At 33.0% G+C, this 19,198-nt stretch overlaps 1 protein-coding gene across 7 annotated transcripts in view; it reads right to left on the bottom strand.

Moving 5' to 3' along the window:
* Positions 1-19,198, bottom strand: part of SYNE1 (spectrin repeat containing nuclear envelope protein 1) — a 450,176-nt gene that overhangs the window by 314,071 nt on the left and 116,907 nt on the right. For 3 of the 7 annotated variants that reach the window (XM_072767663.1, XM_072767691.1, XM_072767668.1), the window contains exons 6-12: positions 17,154-17,246; positions 15,945-16,123; positions 11,418-11,614; positions 10,016-10,125; positions 6,660-6,710; positions 3,323-3,430; positions 290-427 (exon numbers count right to left, since the gene is read on the bottom strand). In XM_072767663.1, the coding sequence (XP_072623764.1) occupies positions 290-427; positions 3,323-3,430; positions 6,660-6,710; positions 10,016-10,125; positions 11,418-11,614; positions 15,945-16,123; positions 17,154-17,246 (876 nt within the window). Of the gene's footprint in view, positions 1-289; positions 428-3,322; positions 3,431-6,659; positions 6,711-10,015; positions 10,126-11,417; positions 11,615-15,944; positions 16,124-17,153; positions 17,247-17,712; positions 17,734-19,198 lie in introns of all 7 variants that reach the window. The other 4 variants (XM_072767661.1, XM_072767728.1, XM_072767677.1 and 1 more) reach the window with 3 other exon arrangements.

Below are 19,198 nucleotides of genomic sequence, written 5' to 3'. Positions count from 1 at the left end.
TCCATTCTTGGGAGAGTCATCTCTTCTAAATGACCCAGAATTTAGCGGGTAACCCAGAGAGCCTTTGAGGATTTCAATCCATCATCTACTCCATGGGGAAACTACATGTAAGGTGGCAAAGCAGAAGAGTTGTTAAACCAAGTACTTCCCATAGTACTTGGGGAGCTTCTCCTTCCTCAGACATAGGCTGTAGGACTAGATGGAATATCATTGTGTAGGAAAACATGAGGGAAAATGTTCTTGACTAAATTATGTCAGCCTTAATGAAATTAATCACGAGACAACTTACCCTGGAGGACACTCTGTCCCAGGATTGTTTTACCAATGCTTGGTCAAGTGACAGTTTACCATCTCTATGTACTGGTTGTATTAAATGTTCAATCTGTTTCCTTTTTATTTCATACTGAACTCTGAAGTGCTTAAATGACTAAAAGAGGAAAAGCAGCAACAACATGGAAATGAGTCAAAAACAGAATGTAAAGGAAACCACACTTCCTAAATAACAGTCCTTTATATTGGGATTACACTCAATGTATGCTGCTGTTAATAATGATGACAGTCATGATACTGATAGCAGCTACTGTTCCTCAAACCCTGGTGATGAGCCTGGTCCCATGCTATACACTCTCTCCATTTTATTCCTCTGGATTTCTCCATAACCCTGCAACATCCACAGTCCTATTATTATTATCACCACAGGAAACCCAGAGGTCATTTGGCAAGAACAAGTAGTAAAGTAGAATTAAAACTTAAGATTTCTCATTTCTGGTTAAATAATCTATGAGCCAGTCCATACTCATCGAGAAATAATAGTAAATAGGAATATAAACCTATACTAATAATCAAAATAGTACCAAATTATTCAGAGTACCAAATTATTTAGGTTAGAAATTATGTATATCGAAATAATACCGACTTAAAGATAGCTAAATTTATGCTAAAATAAGCCTGTGTAAAGTAGGGGACCCCATTTATATAATAATATTTTGTTTTAACTTTGCGCCATTAAAATGTTAATTATTGTATCATTTCTTTTATCATAGTGTGTTTAACATAAATTTGTAATATGTAGACTTAACCGTAAGTCTAATACTAACCTTAAAAAGTAGTGATTTTAATTTTACATTTTATATTAAATTAATAAATTCTAGAATAAGACTCCGAGGCCAAGTATTAATTGAAAATATCACTAAAATGTGCAATTATGTTAAAGAACATGAAAATGTCCTTACAGAATCTAGCTGGTAACACATCTGAAAAAATTTGTCAAACAAACATGTAAGTTCACAGTACGAACACTGGGGGGAGACGGTGAGTAAATATTTTACCACAACTTTTATCTTTCATTACCTCTAACTTAATTTAAAAATACCAAAACATAAAATCGATCTTCAATTTTATTCCACATAATTCTATGCATGAATAAAACAGGAAAATATACTACTTACTGATAAGTAGAAAAAGAAAAATGCTCTTTGGGGACTGGGACAAGGAAAATGTTCCCTATGTTCAGCTTTCAGATGGTCTCTCAATCTTTCTTAAGAGATAGCTTATTATCTTTAGACTGAAAGGAATGTTTCTGTTTCATACTTTTCTAATACTCTGTTTTCCTTTTATACAATAACATCTGTACAACAGGTAATTTCATAATTTGGAATTGATTTTTTATAATTTATGACCAAACCAAAACTCACCAATGGTCTATTAAGTATATTCACTCTGTTCGTAAATTTCTATTCTCAATTTACTGGCTTAATCTTTTTTTAATTAAGCTCATCCAGAAAATTGTATTTTTGAGAGAAAAGATTACATTGAGTTTCAAAGCAAAGAGGGCACATACATTTAAGCACATATATATTGCTTTGCCATGTTCAGTAAATATGATATTGATGGCATCATCCATCTAAATTCAGGCACATTTTATAGAAATTATTACATAAAATTGCACACTAATGCCAATAGCTAAATCTTTTATCATCTGCCATGTTGAATCTCATATCGTTGCCCCTTTTTATATAGCAAAACTGATTGAAAAATAATATGGACTAGGATATATTATAGTTTAGCCATTAAAATGCAATGCTATCTTAAATAGGAGGATAACATCAATAAATCACAATTTAATAGGAAAACCTATTACAAGAGCTTGTGTCTGAGAAATGAAAATTAGAAGCCAAATCCAAGTAATGGTGGTATAAGGAGACTGAGGGATGGCAATAACACCTCTGGCCTCAGTTTGAGAGCAACAGTGTCGAATCAGGCAGGCTGCAACAGAAACTGATCCCATTAATGGGCCCACTCCAAACATTCATATTGCAAACTTTTCTTAAATGTGGCTTATCCCATAGTAGTTTTCAGTTTGGCACTGAAATTATTTTTTGTTATATGACATCGACAAGATCATGAGTTATAGAAAGACAATGGCCAGATGTTTGTGTTTGGGGTCATTTATAAGACTCCAGAAAAGTCATGAAGCCTCAGAGGTCTACATACAGGACGGACACACATAATTTAAAACTACTAATTCTATCTCTCAGTATATGAAAGGAAATGAAAATAAGATACTGAAGAGGTATCTGCATCTCTTATTTATTGCAGCATTATTCACAATAGCCAAGATATGGAAAAAACAAGTGCCCATTAATGGGTGAATGATAAGAGAGGTGTGGCAGATATAGATATCTATATCTATAAATATCAAGAGAAAGAAAGACATTGTGCTATTTGTGACAACATAGATAGACCCCTTGAGGATATTATCCTAAGTGAAATAAGGCAGGCAGAAAAAGACAAATACTATATGACATCACTTATATGTAAGTATCTAAAAAAGCCACACTCATAAAAACAAAGTTAAATGGTGGTTACTAAGGAATGGGAGGTGAAATAGGGGGACAGGAAAGATGCTACTTAAGTGTACAAATTTGCAATGAGTAGTAAATAAGTCCTTGAGATCTAACACACATTATAGTAAATATAGATAACAATATTGTATTATAATCATCAAACTTACTAAGACACTAGAATTTAATTATCCCAACCACAAAAAAAGAAATACTTATGCAATGTGACAGAGGTACTAATTATCTCTACAATGGTGGCAATCATATTACAATACATAAATGTATTAATTTTTTAAAACTACATATTTACACAGAAATACAATTATTAAATTACATGCAAACTTAAGATAACACATATTATTTCTTTAAATATTTTTCTCATTAATATCATTCAAAAGATTGAACATAGATTAAATGATTTATATGAATCTTACTCATAAAAAGGGTTTTAAGAACCTGAAATGCCTCTTATACATTACCTGATATTTATCTTGCAAATTTGATTCTGTCATCTGTGCCCTTGTCAAATCTCTTTCAAATTGTTCTATCCAAACTTTTGTTTCCTTCAAAATTAGCCTGTCTTCTCTCTAGAAACCAGAACATATTACAATTTTATTAATAACTATGCATTTATTTAATTGCTGATTAATACCTGGCTGATTCTAGAATACACTGAATAGTTAATAAGTTCCAACTGTCTCTGAAAAACTTCCTCCTCTCCCTCACCTCTTTTGGAGAATGAGGGGCAAAAGTTTAAATTCTAGAAAAATAGCTTAATTATCTTGCTGAATACTAAAATTATCTACCTTCAGGCAGCCCGGGTGGCTCAGCAGTTTAGCGCCTCCTTCAGCCCAGGGCGTGATCCTGGAGACCCGGGATCGAGTCCCATGTCAGGTTCCCTGCATGGAGCCTGCCTCTCCCTCTGCCTCTCTCTCTCTCTCTCTCTCTCTCTCTGTCTCTCATGAATGAATAAATAAAATCTTTTAAATAAATAAATTTTAAAAATGGTAATCATTAAAAATAAAATAAAACTACTTTCATTTTTTTTTAATAAACAGTAATTTAATTAAGAAAGCAGGCTCAAGAGGAGATGTCCTAAATACAAAGATACTCAGAAAGAGCAATGGTTGGAATAAGACTGACAACATAGGCCTGGGGGTGCTTCTTAACCCACAGTTATTTGTACCTCAGAGAAGTATTCCAGATGAGATTTTTTCTTCCAATAAGATTAATTTTGACTGAATCAAAGGAGTTACAGTCACAGAACACTGTGGACTAGTATTATTTAAAAATGCTATTCAGTATTACAACATAAGCTCATCCAAAATGACAGAAAATACTCTTTTTGCTCAATATGGTATTATTAGACCCTGGTAACACAGCACCTATAAAATATTTACCAAAATATTTCCTGAATGAATGCATCCAGGCTACCCCTCACATCTCAAAAATGAAAAAAAAAAAACCCACCCAAATCCAGAGATTTATATAATTGTTTCCACAAATAATCACAAGCCTCTCGCATTGATTTAGTGAAAAATATCCTAATTTTTCGCCAAGATTTCTTATCTCGTAAAAATGTAAAAGTGATCAAAAGTAATCAAAAACACATTTAACATGGTTCTTGGCTCTTACAAATCACTTCCAACTACAGCATCTCACAGCCTTGTGACACAGATGAAATCACGATGACAGGTTAAGTGGCAGAGGAGATAGAGTGATGGCTGTGGTGGCAGGCAAAACTGGTTCCAAATTCTGGTTCTGACAAGTATCAGCTCTGTGACTTTGGACACATTTTTTTTTAATCCTCTCTACTGCTGTACCATCATATGAGTAGACACCACACACTGCTTCCCAGGTTTGAGGAAGAATTCAAGATAACCTCTGTAGCACATCTAGCACAGACACTAGCACACAACTGTCATGATCCATGCCTCTTCTCACTTTCCAGTATCACAAAAGCAATCTTGTCCTGCCTGAAAACATCTTCCTCTGGATAATGCCTTCTTCAGAGCTCAGCTCAGACACAACCTCTCTAGTAAGCTTTTCCTGACCAGAAGTCTTGTTGGAGTGTCTCTTCTGTGCCAGCAGTTCTCACACATTAGTGTGCACTAGAATCACCTGGAGGGCTTCCGAAAGAAGACTGCTGGACACCACCTTCAGTCTTCCTTGGCTTAGTATGTCTAGGGTGGAAGCCAAGAATTTGTATTCCTAATAAGTTTCCAGGTGAAGCTAAGGTCTAAGGACCACATTTTGAGAACACTTCTCTGATCTTGCAACAACTTGAGCTCAAATATTCACTGAAAAAGCATTATTTTGTATCATCTACTTAATTGTCTCTTCCTCTCCACCCATAGTACAAACCCCTTATGTATCTTATTTTTCTCTAGCCTAACACAGTGTCTGACACCACTGGAATAAAAATGAGACCCAGTATCACTCAATATATCATAGTAGAATAAATGATTGGTATAATAGGTAAGTAGAGAAAGAAATGGAACAGGAGCCCAAAACTCCAAAGTTTTAGCTTTTCCTAAGATGGCTTCTCTGAATGAACAGATAAATGTGACCAAGGTACATGGTTTGCTGGTTGACCATCATGCCCATAAAAGCACAATGGAACATTCTTACAAGGTTGGAGGAACTATATGCTCTTGGTTTACCTCCAAGGTACCAGAGGCCAATGTGACCACTCAGTGGGGGGTCGGGGGAGATCATCAAAGTGAGCATGGAACTTCACTGTGAGCCTCCAAGGACCTATTTCTCACCAATTGAAATTATTTCACAAAGTCGTTTGAGAGAAAAGATTATATTTTTAAAATAACTATTAGAGTTCATCTAGTAAATGACTTTTTACTGGTGGGGTAGTGTCAAGCAAATTGCAATAAGGTAAGAAGAATGTAGCTATTTACACACTCAACATTCTCCTTTTAAGAGGAGATATTGTACAAACAATATTTAGGTTCCCAGAGCCCAGTTAGTCCAGTGGCTTTTCTTCAACTGTTAACTTTTACATGCATTCAAAGACCCGGGTGTCTATTTGCCTACAGAAGACCACCTAAATTCCAGGCAGCCAACTGGGCAGTATTCTCATGACTTTTTCTTTCTCTCTTTTTCACTCAAACTTACAGGCATATTTACATGTTCTGTAGCATGTTCATGTGTACATCAACTTACAACTTATGGAGCATAAAATAGAAATTAATTTAACATGATATAAAGTTACTTTCATTTTTATTCCAGTGTTGGCATAGAGTCTAGTTTGTTGATAGAGCCTTAACCTCAGACCTATATGGAACATAAAGAAAGATAGAAAAAGTACAGGATAATTTGGAATTAGGAAAGAACTCAAAATCATTAATTCCATCATTCCATTAATGATTGGAATCATTAATTCCAATCATTAATTGCCTGAATACTTACCTTTTTTCAAATAATTATTTCCTGCTTAATATTTGATAACATAAAAATAAATCTTTAGCTTTATTTTTTACTTTTCATATCACATATAAAGAAACCAAAAAGTTATTGTAAATTTTTCCTTTTATTAGTGCTAGTGACTGTTATTAAAAAGAAATTAATTGATGCTATCTTATAATTAAAGATTAGTCCATGGGAGTGGCTTAGACTGTAACTAACATTCAATAACACTTACCTATGTTATTTATTCTATTAGAAAGGAAAAGGAAATAACAGAATTAATGCATTAAAAGAAATGTGTATATAAAGACAAATACATGCAAAGGAATGGCTAATAAACTATGGAATGTAGGATGTTTGAAAGAGGTCACTAATTCAAGATTATTTAAATCTTACCTTAAAATTTTGGATAGAATTTGCAAAAGATGGAAAACCTGGAAGTATTTCCTAACAATATGAAAAGATAATATATAGAAAAATAATATAAATCATGGACAAAAATTATATAGGAAACAAGAAAAAAAACAATGGAGAGGCATTTGTCCATAAATAAATAGATGATAATTTTACATGTACAGTTACTTTAAGAATTTTCATAACCTTTGAAAGCATCAAAATAAGGTAATGTAGTATTCTAGCATTTCATGTTTGATTTTAACTTTTGGAAATATTTATATCTTATACATATTTATATCTTGAAATATTAAGCATTTCATATGGTGAACTATGAAGAAGAGGCATATTAATTCATTTCTTTTCTCTTAAATACACTCATAAGATGCATCTCTGTACCCCTGTATCAATTAAGATGGTGCTGTGCTTCTGAGAGCAGTCAGTAGTATTTGTTGCAATGGAAGAAGGAATGAATGAATAAATAACTGAAAGTTTAACAGCTCAGAGAGAAGGACTAATAGGAATATTTTATCTATTTATGATTGAGTGCTCATTACTCAAGGACACCTTTAGGGAAAAAGTTTATCAGTTTTATTGGTTGGCGTAAAATAGGCATAACAATGTCTATTTCCAATAAGAAAATCAGATTTGACGGGCAGTGAGAGGGGCACTGGACAGTATGAGCACTGGGTGTTATACTATATGTTGGCAAATCGAATTCCAATAAAAAAAATACAAAAAAAAGATTTAAAAATCATAGCTATAAAGTATCTAATTTAAATAAACTCATAAAGAGGATACAGCAATCAAATCCACCAAAAAATGGAAGCCTGGGAGACACACTGATGCTAAGCTTTCTAAAGGTGAATTAAAAGAACTATTTCCTAAAACTTAGAGAAATACTAAGTATTTTAAGGTGATGCTATCAATAGCCCTAATATATACTCTATAAAATCTTAAAGTTTCACTAGATAAAATTAGGTGGCCATTTAGCTGCTTTACACAACTGAAAAATATATAAAAATACATAAAATTCCTCTTTTCTTATTGAAAATATTCATTTTTAGATGCTTATCCCCAACATTACAAACGCCACACTAAAAAGGGGCAAAGCTTATAATACGTTTTCCTCAAAATTAATTTTTGAAATAACCCTGAAAAATGATATGTAGTCTCTTTTCAGGAAGGGATAAAGGAACCTTTTTAAAAAAAAATCAGAATTTATTTTCTAGATAATGAAAGTAATCTCTTAATAAAACATCTTTAGTAAAGCTTATTAACAAGCTCATGTCAGTAACAACTGTCTTCCAAATCTCGAGTAGTTTTGGCATTGAATTCTTGCTCATGAGTATTAGCAAAAGCACCTCCTTTTGTTTCTCAGACTCAGCCAGTCACAGAGTTTACTCATCTGGAGAGATGATCAATGTCGTAGAAATTAAAACAGCACAATCTCAGAAACTTGATCAGAAATGAATTCAATTGGGTAATATAAGGACTTGTGATATGAAAATCAGATAGAAAGCTGATTTTCTCTATGCTGTATGGGTCAGGTCTAATATGCTTTCTAATAGAGTTTCTTATTCACACAGCAACATCCATACCCAATTATATTCTCAAAACCCAGAAAAGCCCCAAATGTCACCAAAGCACATGTATCAGTCTATGCTAGGAATTGTACAGATAGTTTGCTTTTGCTTCCTGTGGTGCTTCTTAGAAATACTTATCTTACTGACTATGGATAAGTTACTCGGTGGTCAATGTTTGTGCCTGAATCTTGTCAAGGAACAAAACAGGTTTCCTGAAATGATAGTTTTTTAAAAAAACTAATGTAGTTCTATCAAATGTCAAATTACCTTCATCCAAGTAACCTAGGAAACACCAGTTACCATTGTTTAAGTTAATTTTTTATGAAGTCACAGATTTCTATTGTGTAATGCCTTTGCCTATTTGAAAATTTTGGGTTATGAGCCCTTCCTTAGCCTTTTCCTTTCTTAGACCTGTTTCTATTTGGAAAACATATTAAGTTTCTTGTTGTTTTCTTGTTTCTTTTCATTATAATCTCAAAATGTTTTGAAAATTCTAGTTGAGAACTGAGCAATGAGGTCAAATAGTTTTAAAAAACACATCATGAAAACTCCATTTATTTCTCTCCCTGGTGTCATTCTATCTTATAATTAATTTTAAATTCAATAGTAAATCCACCTCTCTATAATTAAAGAAGGATAATAATACTTAAAAATTAAAAGAATAGAAATGTCCATTGTTAAAGTCTAGGAAAATAGGTATTCTGGTGTGTGGCTAGAGTATAAAGTGGGACAAATTTTCTGCAGGAAAATTTGAAAAGTAAAATTCAAAAAAAGCATTAAAAATCTACATGCACTTTAGCCTAGAAATTCCACTTTTAAGGAAGAATAATAAAACAATGTTTTATTATAAAAGTGTTAATAGAAGTACTTTTTATAATGGCAAAAATTCAGAAATTTTCAACAATTGAGATTGGATAACTTATTGTACATATACATATAGATGATGTCCTGGAAAGAATGGCATAGGAAGAGTTTTCTATGATGTTAACAGAAAAAAAATGATGAAATTGTATGTATATTATAATTCCATTTTTGTTAAAACATTATACATGTCAACATATATATATAGAAAAATGTTGGAAACTTATACCAACATATTAATTTTTTTCTAGAATAGGGTCTCTCTAGAAAATCAAGTACAGATAATTTTCTTTTTCCTTTTTTTCACTTTTTTCTTTATTATGACAATGAACATATGTCATTTGAGCAGTATGAAAAATATAAATGTTATTTAAACTATTGAGAGGCTGAAAAAAATTGAAAGGTCCTGAACAATTAGGACTTTTACAAGTTTGCCTTACTTTCGTATGTTTGTTTTGAGTAGTGACTTATATAATAAACCTAAAAGTCAAAATTAGATTTTCTCAGAATGAAAAGAATATGAGGGCTCCAGCTCTAGAGGCATGACATGCTGGATATAAAATTACTTCAATCTTCAGACTACTAACTGGATTTCCCAACATGGCTATCTTTTCTCAGTTTTAATTCATCAGTGTCATATGTCCAGCATTTATCATTAATAATACTTTCTCTCACATACCGAATATACACATCAGAAAAATCTTTCCCTGTAATCTTCTCCCTAATTGGTTATATCTATTATTTACTCAGTTGCTCCTTTTTTGCAATGCATTCCAAAATAAAATAAAACAAAATGAAATGAAATAAAATAATAAAATGTATTCAAATTTAATTTTTCAAAAGCATCATGTTAAAACATCTAAGTCACTATCATTGAGTGCGCTATCAATACCTGAAGAAAAAAATACTTACATCAATTTCTTGCCCATCAGTGCCTGTGTTGTGGATGTCAGGGTAATGCTTCAGAAATTGGGCTACATAGGTCATAATAGACTTCTCATCTGGTTTATCCACATCAACATCTGGAACAACCAAAACCAAATGTGAACAAGTTAATTAGCATTCTTTATATTTTAATAACACAACCTTTGAATCCTAGCTACCATACCAAAAGACACTATCCTAAATGCAGAAGAAAAACAGAATTAGTATTTCGAGACAGTGAGGGAGGGCAGACCAATTTAGTTTGGATGACACATGATGGGAATGTTGTGACACACAAAGATGACACATTTTAACCAAGAAATTTTAGGAAGTAATGCAGGTTTCATTTAAATGATCTCAACATTAATTCACCAGAAATCTGAGATACTCTATGGTAATTCAGATATTCTGTGTCATTAATAAAACACAAATACTATGTAAATTTCAGAACTGAAGTGAATGAATAGTAAAAAATGCTTACAGGTGTGGTGTTGAATGACGTGACTCTAGAGCTTGTATACTGTATCTGACCAAATATAGAGAAGATCTGTCTTATCCCCACAAATTTTATTTTGGAAAAGAGGGAGATGCCTTATGTTCAAATCCTTGGATAGACTCTCCCTTGTGCATGATTCTCTCTAAATTACTACACTTTGAACAGTCAAGTACTCTGAAGGAAATACAGAGCCTGAAAACATATTTTTAAGCGTACAGATGTTTATCAAATAAAACCAGTAAAAATCAAGCAAAGGTATTTATATAAGTTTAGTCATTATAGAGTTTTTTTTTTAATTTTTATTTATTTATGATAGTCACAGAGAGAGAGAGAGAGAGAGGCAGACACACAGGCAGAGGGAGAAGCAGGCTCCATGCACCGGGAGCCCGACGTGGGATTCGATCCCGGGTCTTCAGGATTGCGCCCTGGGCCAAAGGCAGGCGCCAAACCGCTGCGCCACCCAGGGATCCCTAGTCATTATAGAGTTATACGGGGTAAGACTGCATACCTAAAAAGTGTTCAGTGTTTTAAATCATCTCTGCCTATCTCTTTTAAAGGCAATGAAAAGGTAATTACATTCGGAGTTTACAAATATTTACAGAGCAAAAATATAACAAAACGAACAAAACCCATGAAAACCAAAACATAACTAAACTGCCCTAACATTTTGTAATGTGCCTTGTTATCTGAGATATAGTTTCTAGGGACACTCCCATTATAGTGGCAAATATTTTTCCAAAAGAAAATCAGTGCAGAAAAGTACTATTTCTTCCACTTTCCTAAAGTTTTCTGGCCTCTGATAAGTTCTCAGAAATCATTTGTAATTTCCGCCTTTAAGACATAGAAACGTACAGAGTTGAAATGTGTGTACAAGAACCAACAATTACTCCTTACCTTCAGGATCCAACAGTCTGGGGATTCCTAGTTCTGTTTCAGCAATAGTGAAAGCCTCCTCCAGGTTTTCCTGGTTAGATCTTCCTTTCACTTTCTCCAAGTCCACTAGTTCTGGTCGAATGGCATGGATGACAGAATGGAAGGCAACCCCACTTCTCCAACTCCGCCCAAAGTCCTTTACTTCTATTCCCGTCTGCCTTAGTGTGATAGAAAATAAAATATTTATTTAATGTCACATTCTGAATAGATAATATGCACTTTCCTCAAGGACTAATGCCAAATCCAATCCTCAGCAATGATGTGCAGTTAGTTATAGCATTTAGCTGCTTGAAAAAAAAATAAGCAAAACAAAAATTTTAGAGGATAACAAGATAAGAAGGAGTTTTGTTTCCATACTTTGAGTTTTCCATATTAAGCTTTTCAGTAACTGAGATACTCAATTTAAAGCACATTTTAAAAGGAAACTAATAGGGGCACCTGGGTGGCTCAGCGGTGGAGCATCTGTCTTTGGCTCAGGGCATGATCCTGAGATCTGGGATCAAGTTTCACATCAGGCTCCCTGCATGGAGCCTGCTTCTCCCTCTGCCTGTGTCTCTGCCTCTCTCTCTCTCTCTCTCTCTCTCATAAATAAATAAAATCTTTAAAGAAATAAAAAATAAAAGGAAACTAATATAGAGAAAACATGTCGGACAAAATAAAAAAGAAAATTATAAAAACACCAAAGATGACAGTAATTCATCATTATATGTTTTTGAAGTCTCTAGTGCATTTTTAATGACAATGATAAACAATGTGTTGTACATGTACAGATATTAACACGCCAAAATAATACGGTTGAATTACATCAAATGCTTTAGAATGAACAAATGCAAATGGATGTGACCATCTCTCAACCAGTCACACAGGAGCCTACACTCCACATAAGCCCACACAAGTTTCCATTTACATCACTGATCAAATAGTTTTTATAAAATCTGTTTTTGGAACTGCCTTGACAGCAATGTCCTGGTGGCAAATCTCTGTTCCTCTGTGGTAGATATGATTAATTCAAAGTCAGTTACGATAATTAAGACTTCATTCAAATTGGTAGTAATATCTGCTAGTGAAAATAAAAGTGTACAAGCTCACAATGATTTTTTTACATGTAATTTATCAACTATATAAACTGTATACGAAAGCAGCTCCAAAAAGGAAGTTGTGAAGATGTCTTTGAACAACATTCCTTGGTTAAGTTTAGAGACCTCCAAAAGTGATCAATTAGATGACATTCAATTGATGAATATTCTGGTAGTCTCTTTTTTAAAAAAATTAGTCTCATTATAGTTGTTTCTAGATGAAGCAGAGGTAGTATCACCTAACCCCCCCCCCTTTTTTTTTTACTATAATCTCAAGATTTCCATGAAGTGTAGGGTATATTTGACTGATACACTGATTAATATACAAAGTTGGTAAATACCCTTAGATTTTATCTCTGCAACCTTAAGAGTCACTTTAAATCCTGTTATACCAATATACATTCAGCTTGCATAAAACGTCTTGGGCTGAAAATAGCATCATTGAATCCCATCAATAACTTCAAAAATAAATATTTCCAAAACAATTTTGTAAGATTTCGGTAATTATAAAGTAATCCTGTATCTCCTTTTAGTTGTTTCAGGGTTTCTGTCTCGGGTAGTTTGCATCCAGTATATTCAGCCAAAGTCTGGCACATGGGCAAATACCCACACAGGTGGAGCAGGTCACTGTGTTCTTGTCACCTCTTCACTTTGTACATTTGCTCCTGGCTTCATCTTACTTTTCCACCTACATTTTCCTTTTGGTTACACTTACACATTTTTAAATGTTTTTGTGTTCACAGTTACTTCAAATTGTTTTTTAACAAAATAAGGTGGGTATAAATAAATAATTAGCTAGCAAATATTCATTATGTATTAGATATTTTCTGACTTTCCTCAACTTGTTTATTGTTTCAGATATTTTTTAAAAGAAATATATAAAATATTTCCCTACATATTACTGTTGGAATAATTTTTCAAGTTTCAGTACATTTTCTTTTTCTGTATTTTTTGAACATACACACATACACACACACACCCCTATAGTGTTTTGTATTACATCAAAGCAGTAGGTGGTATTTCTAAAAAGTTTTAGTTTTAGTTCAAGTCTCTCATTTAAGAATCTTTGATATAAATTCTAAAAAAAGTAAATATGTTACTTAAAGAAGTGTTACAAACTTCCAGAAACTTGGACACATCACTTAAAGTGATGAAGTATATCCAGTTTATATGCATTTCTGCTAATACATATTTACTTCAAGTCATCATTCAAGATGGATCATCTTGAATGGATCTGGATATACAGATTTTCATTTGTTTTGCTATCTTATTAATTTTTGTCTTGAAATACAATTTTATTCTTAGACATCTCAAAATCAAGTTTGCAAATATCAAATATGCTATAATTTAATGCTTTTATGTCTGAGAGTATATATTTCCTATCAGGAAATGAAATTAGTAAAAAAACAATAGAGAAGGCTTAATCATATTACATCACCAAAACAGTTTTTATTCACTTCTCACATATTTTGAAATTTTATATGAAAACAGTGAATACATTCTGACAATATGTCTGGTGTTTACTGGATATTTTGTCATTTCTTGTCATGTTCAGTCCTATGAGACTGATAAACATTCAGACCACAGAGTATCACATATTATAATTTTAAAAACACGTCTATACTTAAATAGGTATAGATAGTTAAGTATTTATCCATATCAGTAGGAAAGTTGCTTGGAAAATACAGAGTAAGATAGCATTTTTTAAAAAGGCAGCTTTTAGGAAAATTATCAACAATTTGGTAGGTATAATGGAATTATGTGTTCATCAAAGAATTTTTGTTAGAGAACAGTCCTCTCCCCAAATCTCTCCCCTTGATGCAGCTGTAGAATAAATGGATCTCACTCATACGCTGATGGGTGGAAAAGCCTTGAATCATAAATCTGGACATTTATTCAGATAAGGAAAATACAACTTGCACTAATGTTAAAATATAACGTTTGCAGGACTGACTTTTAGGCCATTAGGCCTCTGCACATTTTTGAAAGCTAACATACCATATATAAAACAAAACCAAGGCAGAAAAACTCCAAAAAATTTGAGTTTACCTTAAGCTACTATAATAATAAGTAGAAATCAATTTATTTTTGGTTAATTTAATGCTTTGTGGAGCAATGGGCAAGAGAATATCACATTGATATTATTACAAAATTTTGCTGCAATGCATCATAACAAATATCCTAGTGTGTGGTCACCTGTCTCTTCCTGCCTAGTACATTTCTTCTCTCTGTTCAATTAAGCTGCAAAAGAGTTTAGTAATTGCCACTATGGATGGCATGCAAACAGTATACCAGCAATGTGGTCAGGTTTTCAAAATTTCATTTCTACTACAGATTCTAAAAAGCCACAAAGCTTTGCTTTCAGAAATATTTTTGAATACAAGTTGAATCATAAAAATATACCCCAAATTAGAAATCCACCAACACACTTTAAAAGTTAAACAAAACTATATAAAATAGTAACACTAATTACATCTTCTCTATGTTTAGTTTTTCTCTCCTTATTTTTGCTCTTTAAACACTTTAAAAATAGAACTCCCTACGTTTAAGTGCTTCAATATTTTATAATGATAAGTACTCATTGAAAGCTATTTTTCAGAAGTAGAGGGTAAGATTCAAATTAGATTTAGGCATGCAAAAGTAAAACAGAAAGTAAGTTGATTTTACATGTCATTTAGGAAGTCATACAAGAACACAACTTCTTTATGAAGAGATCTTACTACTGACCACATCTGACCACAAAATACTGGTAGTCTCAACTGAAAATGCTCTTGAAATTGCTTTGAAAAGATATTCATTGAGAGCTATAATTTTCTATCATTATCACATGAATGTACACACATATAAATTTATTATGCCCAGAAGCAAATCCACAGTCTATAAAACTGAGGTTGACAAAGGAATTTACATTCTAGATGAAAGAGGAGACACGAGGAAAAAGAATTTTAAAATAAAATTGCTAGAAAGTTTTGGGAAACAAAAACAAATATAATTATTTCAGAATGTGGGCCTTAGTTCCATTATTATTAAATAGAACTCAACAATCTTGTGAAGAGATAATCACATTTAAATCTCTAATTTATTTGTGTAAAGATTATTTAATAAAACAGGAAGTCCAAACAATGACCTAAATATAATTACTCCTCAAATTACCAAAGCGTGTGTTAAAAAAACTTAATTGGGCCCAATCACATGAATGGTGAAAGAATTAGTTTGATTATAGCATTTTCCTAGAATATCAGTGATGATTTCTGTTTATATTTTAATTCAAGGAAAGAATGGAACAGCCTGAAGCAAAGCCTTTCATTCAAATGTCTCTTCAAATTCTGCAATATTGGAAGGGACTCTCAGTAATAAATTGGTAACCAAATTATTTAAGGGTTTCAAATTTAAACAAACTCTTGGTACTTACTTGGCTACTGTGTACTGGACCCACTTTAATAAAGCCTTCTTAGCATTTCCTTGAATCTTGGTGGCCACTTTCCGTTTACTTGGGGGGCTGGCAGTCTCAGCACTAACCATGCTATCCACAGAGGATGTGCTGCCAGACAGAGACTGCAGCTGTGGCAGGTTGCTGGTCAACTCCTCAATCTGTTTGTGAGTTAAGAGTTGGCAAAAACATAAGAATTATCTTGTTCTTCTTTCCTTGGATGTTTTACTTTTCCAACTAAGTGATTTAAATTCCCACCCTTCACCCATTGACAAAGTAAGCCCTTAAGGGCACGACTGACACTGTACTTGGCTTCCTACTTCCCACTGCATCTGAAACTACTTTATACACAGTAAAAAATACTTGTTAAACACATGAATGAATGAATAAAATAAAACCTAATGGTTATCCTAACTCATAGAGCATACAACATCAAGAGTGAACACAAATGTAAACTATGGACTTTGAATGATAATGATGTGTCAAAATAGGTTCATTAATGGCAACAAATGTTTCACCCCAGGGGAGGATGTTGGTTATGGGAGAAGCTACACATGCTGTGCAGACACATAGTAAATGGGAAATCTCTTTTTGTTCAGTTTTACTGTGAATCTAAAACTGCTCTAAAGAATAACCTTTAAAAAAATAAAACAAAACCTAAGTGTCTGCCTTCAGCTCAGGTCATGATCTCCAGGTCCTGGGATAGAACCTGGCATCAGGCTCCCTGCTCAGTGGGGAGTTCTCCCTCTCCTTCTGTCCCTCCCCCTCACTTGTCATCTCTCTCTCTTTCTCAGATAAATAAATAAAATTCTTTAAAAAATTAAAATTTTAAAAATTCAACAACCTAATGGCTAGAATAATTATTTTAGATCCCCTTAATGTCTAATAGGAACATACAACTTGTCCCTTCCAGAAAAGAACAAATATTTTCTTGAACTCTTTATACACCAATATTTCATCTCCATTGTGCCCTGCTCACTTTTCAGATTGAGTACCTATACCACAGTTCTTTGGGAGGAGTTCCATATATAATGTCTTTGGTAACAAAGAACAATGTATATGGGAAGGTCAAGTTTCTGCTCACTTAAGAATCAGCCCCAAAGGTAGGCAAATGAGAGTATTATTAAAATTTCCACCACTACCTCCATCCATGACATTATATCAACTGAAAAGGGAGCTATGGTACAATACCTGGAAATATAGAATAATGGTCCACATCAATCCAAGAACTATTGATGGTCGGCCATCAGCTATATCAGTGGAGTTAATGTTGACTAATTTAATCTGTGTAAAAAGAAAAACTGTACTAGTAATGTACTAGAAGATTATAGACCCTTAACTATTCAATAATTAGCACTTTATTAGACATCAGTAACATTTGGTCATGCCTATGTAGTGGTACATAAAAGTAAGTAGGGTGAGCCATCAAAACAAACAGGCACATGGTTTCAGTGGAAATTTCAGGAGCATTCATTAGGTGCACACAACAAAAACAACTATAGAATGAATTTCAAAAACTTGTTTAAAATTTTAAAAATGTGACATCATGCAAGGAATTACCAACAAAACAAACACAGGAAAAAAAATGTTATTTGTTTACATTCAGAAGCTGACTGGAACTTAAAAGAAACTGTGATGAGTAGTTTAAGAAAATGCACTTACTTTGAAGTTTGTTACCAAATAGCATGAAACTTATGTTCTCTTTTACCTATAAAAGTCAGGAGTTAAAAATTCTAAAATTTGTACTAACCGGTGATCCTCTGTACATGGACTGACATGAAAAACAAAGGGAGAAGATGATATACATATATAAATAATGTTTCAAAATCAGAGTTATTTGTTCAAAGGGAATAAAAACGTAGGTAGTAAATTTAGAGCATAATTTGGGGGAATACATTATAAAGACAAAGGAAAGCCAAGAAATAATTAAGTAGAAGAGAACTTTAGGGTTCAGTTCCTGACTTTTGGGCCTTCAGGATAGATGTTAACTTGTCTACAGTTGTCTCCAATTATTTTATTTTAATGCCTTCTCAACTATTAAAAATGTTACTCCCTAAGTCCCAGCAAAATAGACTATATGGTAAGTCTATCTCAGCCAATCAATAAAAAATACAATTAACAACTGCTCATCATCCTTTGCATAATCTCTAAATAAATCAGAAAAAATTAAATACTCCTTAGATTCCTTGCTCAATAATTCTTAAACATGATTTAATAAAGTGTATTATTAATAATAAAGTTCAGAATTTTGTAAGTGGTTTACTTTTTAAAAAGTATCAGATGCAAAATCATCCCACAAATACTTTACTCTAGAGTAATTAGTTTATATTTACTAGTAGAGTAAAATCACAAAGTTACTGTAAATAATCTGAGATATACCTATGGAATTTTGTCTCACCGATGAAATTCATTCATCAGGTTTAGAGACAGAAAAGAAAATTGAGAACTTCCATAGATTACAAGCTTATGTGTCAACTTCTTTTAAACCTAGGACAGCATGAGACATATAATACATGTTTATGGAAAATGAAGAACATCACATTTTTTAACCTTTTATGACAGAACCTATTGCTATGTCCGTAATCATTTTGATTAATCTTGTTTATAGCTTCTTCAGAATTTTCTCCACATCCATTTTAGCATCCACAGGGCACAGATATATAATACATGTTAATAACCATAAGATTAATGCATTCCATAAAGAGAAGATTATTTCTCTTTCCTTATATATCATGCTTTTTAAAAATGACAAGTTGAATTTCCTACTCAATTTCCTTCCTCAATCCAGCTACACCTGTACTATGAAGTTAACATATTTAATTTGTTCAACTTCTGAAGAAAAAAATGTTCTTCATACCTATTTTTTCTCTTAAAACCTGTGTGTTCCATAATGGGGTCATGGAACTTATTCTTATGGGTTTATGGAACTTATCCTATTAAATTCTTACTAGCCTGGGAGTGTGGGATGGGCAATAGAGACATTCAAAGAGAATGAAGAATTCCCAGAAACCAGAAAAAGAATGGGATCACATTGATGGACTTCACCTTTGACCTGCTGACCTTAGGCATGCAGCCCCAGCATATGCTTTAACAAAACCTCTAGGTTTTATTGATTCTGGTGCATGTCAGTGTTTGAAAATCCCATACTAGACAACTGTACTTGGCCCATATCATCTGAGGTTTGATTTTGCAAGCCAGAGACCCATATTGTCTGATGTATGTTCCCCCCAAATTCA

This window comes from Vulpes vulpes, chromosome 1 (genome assembly GCF_048418805.1).
Source record: "Vulpes vulpes isolate BD-2025 chromosome 1, VulVul3, whole genome shotgun sequence".
In the NCBI taxonomy this organism is placed as follows: Eukaryota; Metazoa; Chordata; class Mammalia; order Carnivora; family Canidae; genus Vulpes; species Vulpes vulpes.
Note: the sequence above shows the minus strand (reverse complement) of the source record. Positions and strands in the feature narration are given on the sequence as shown.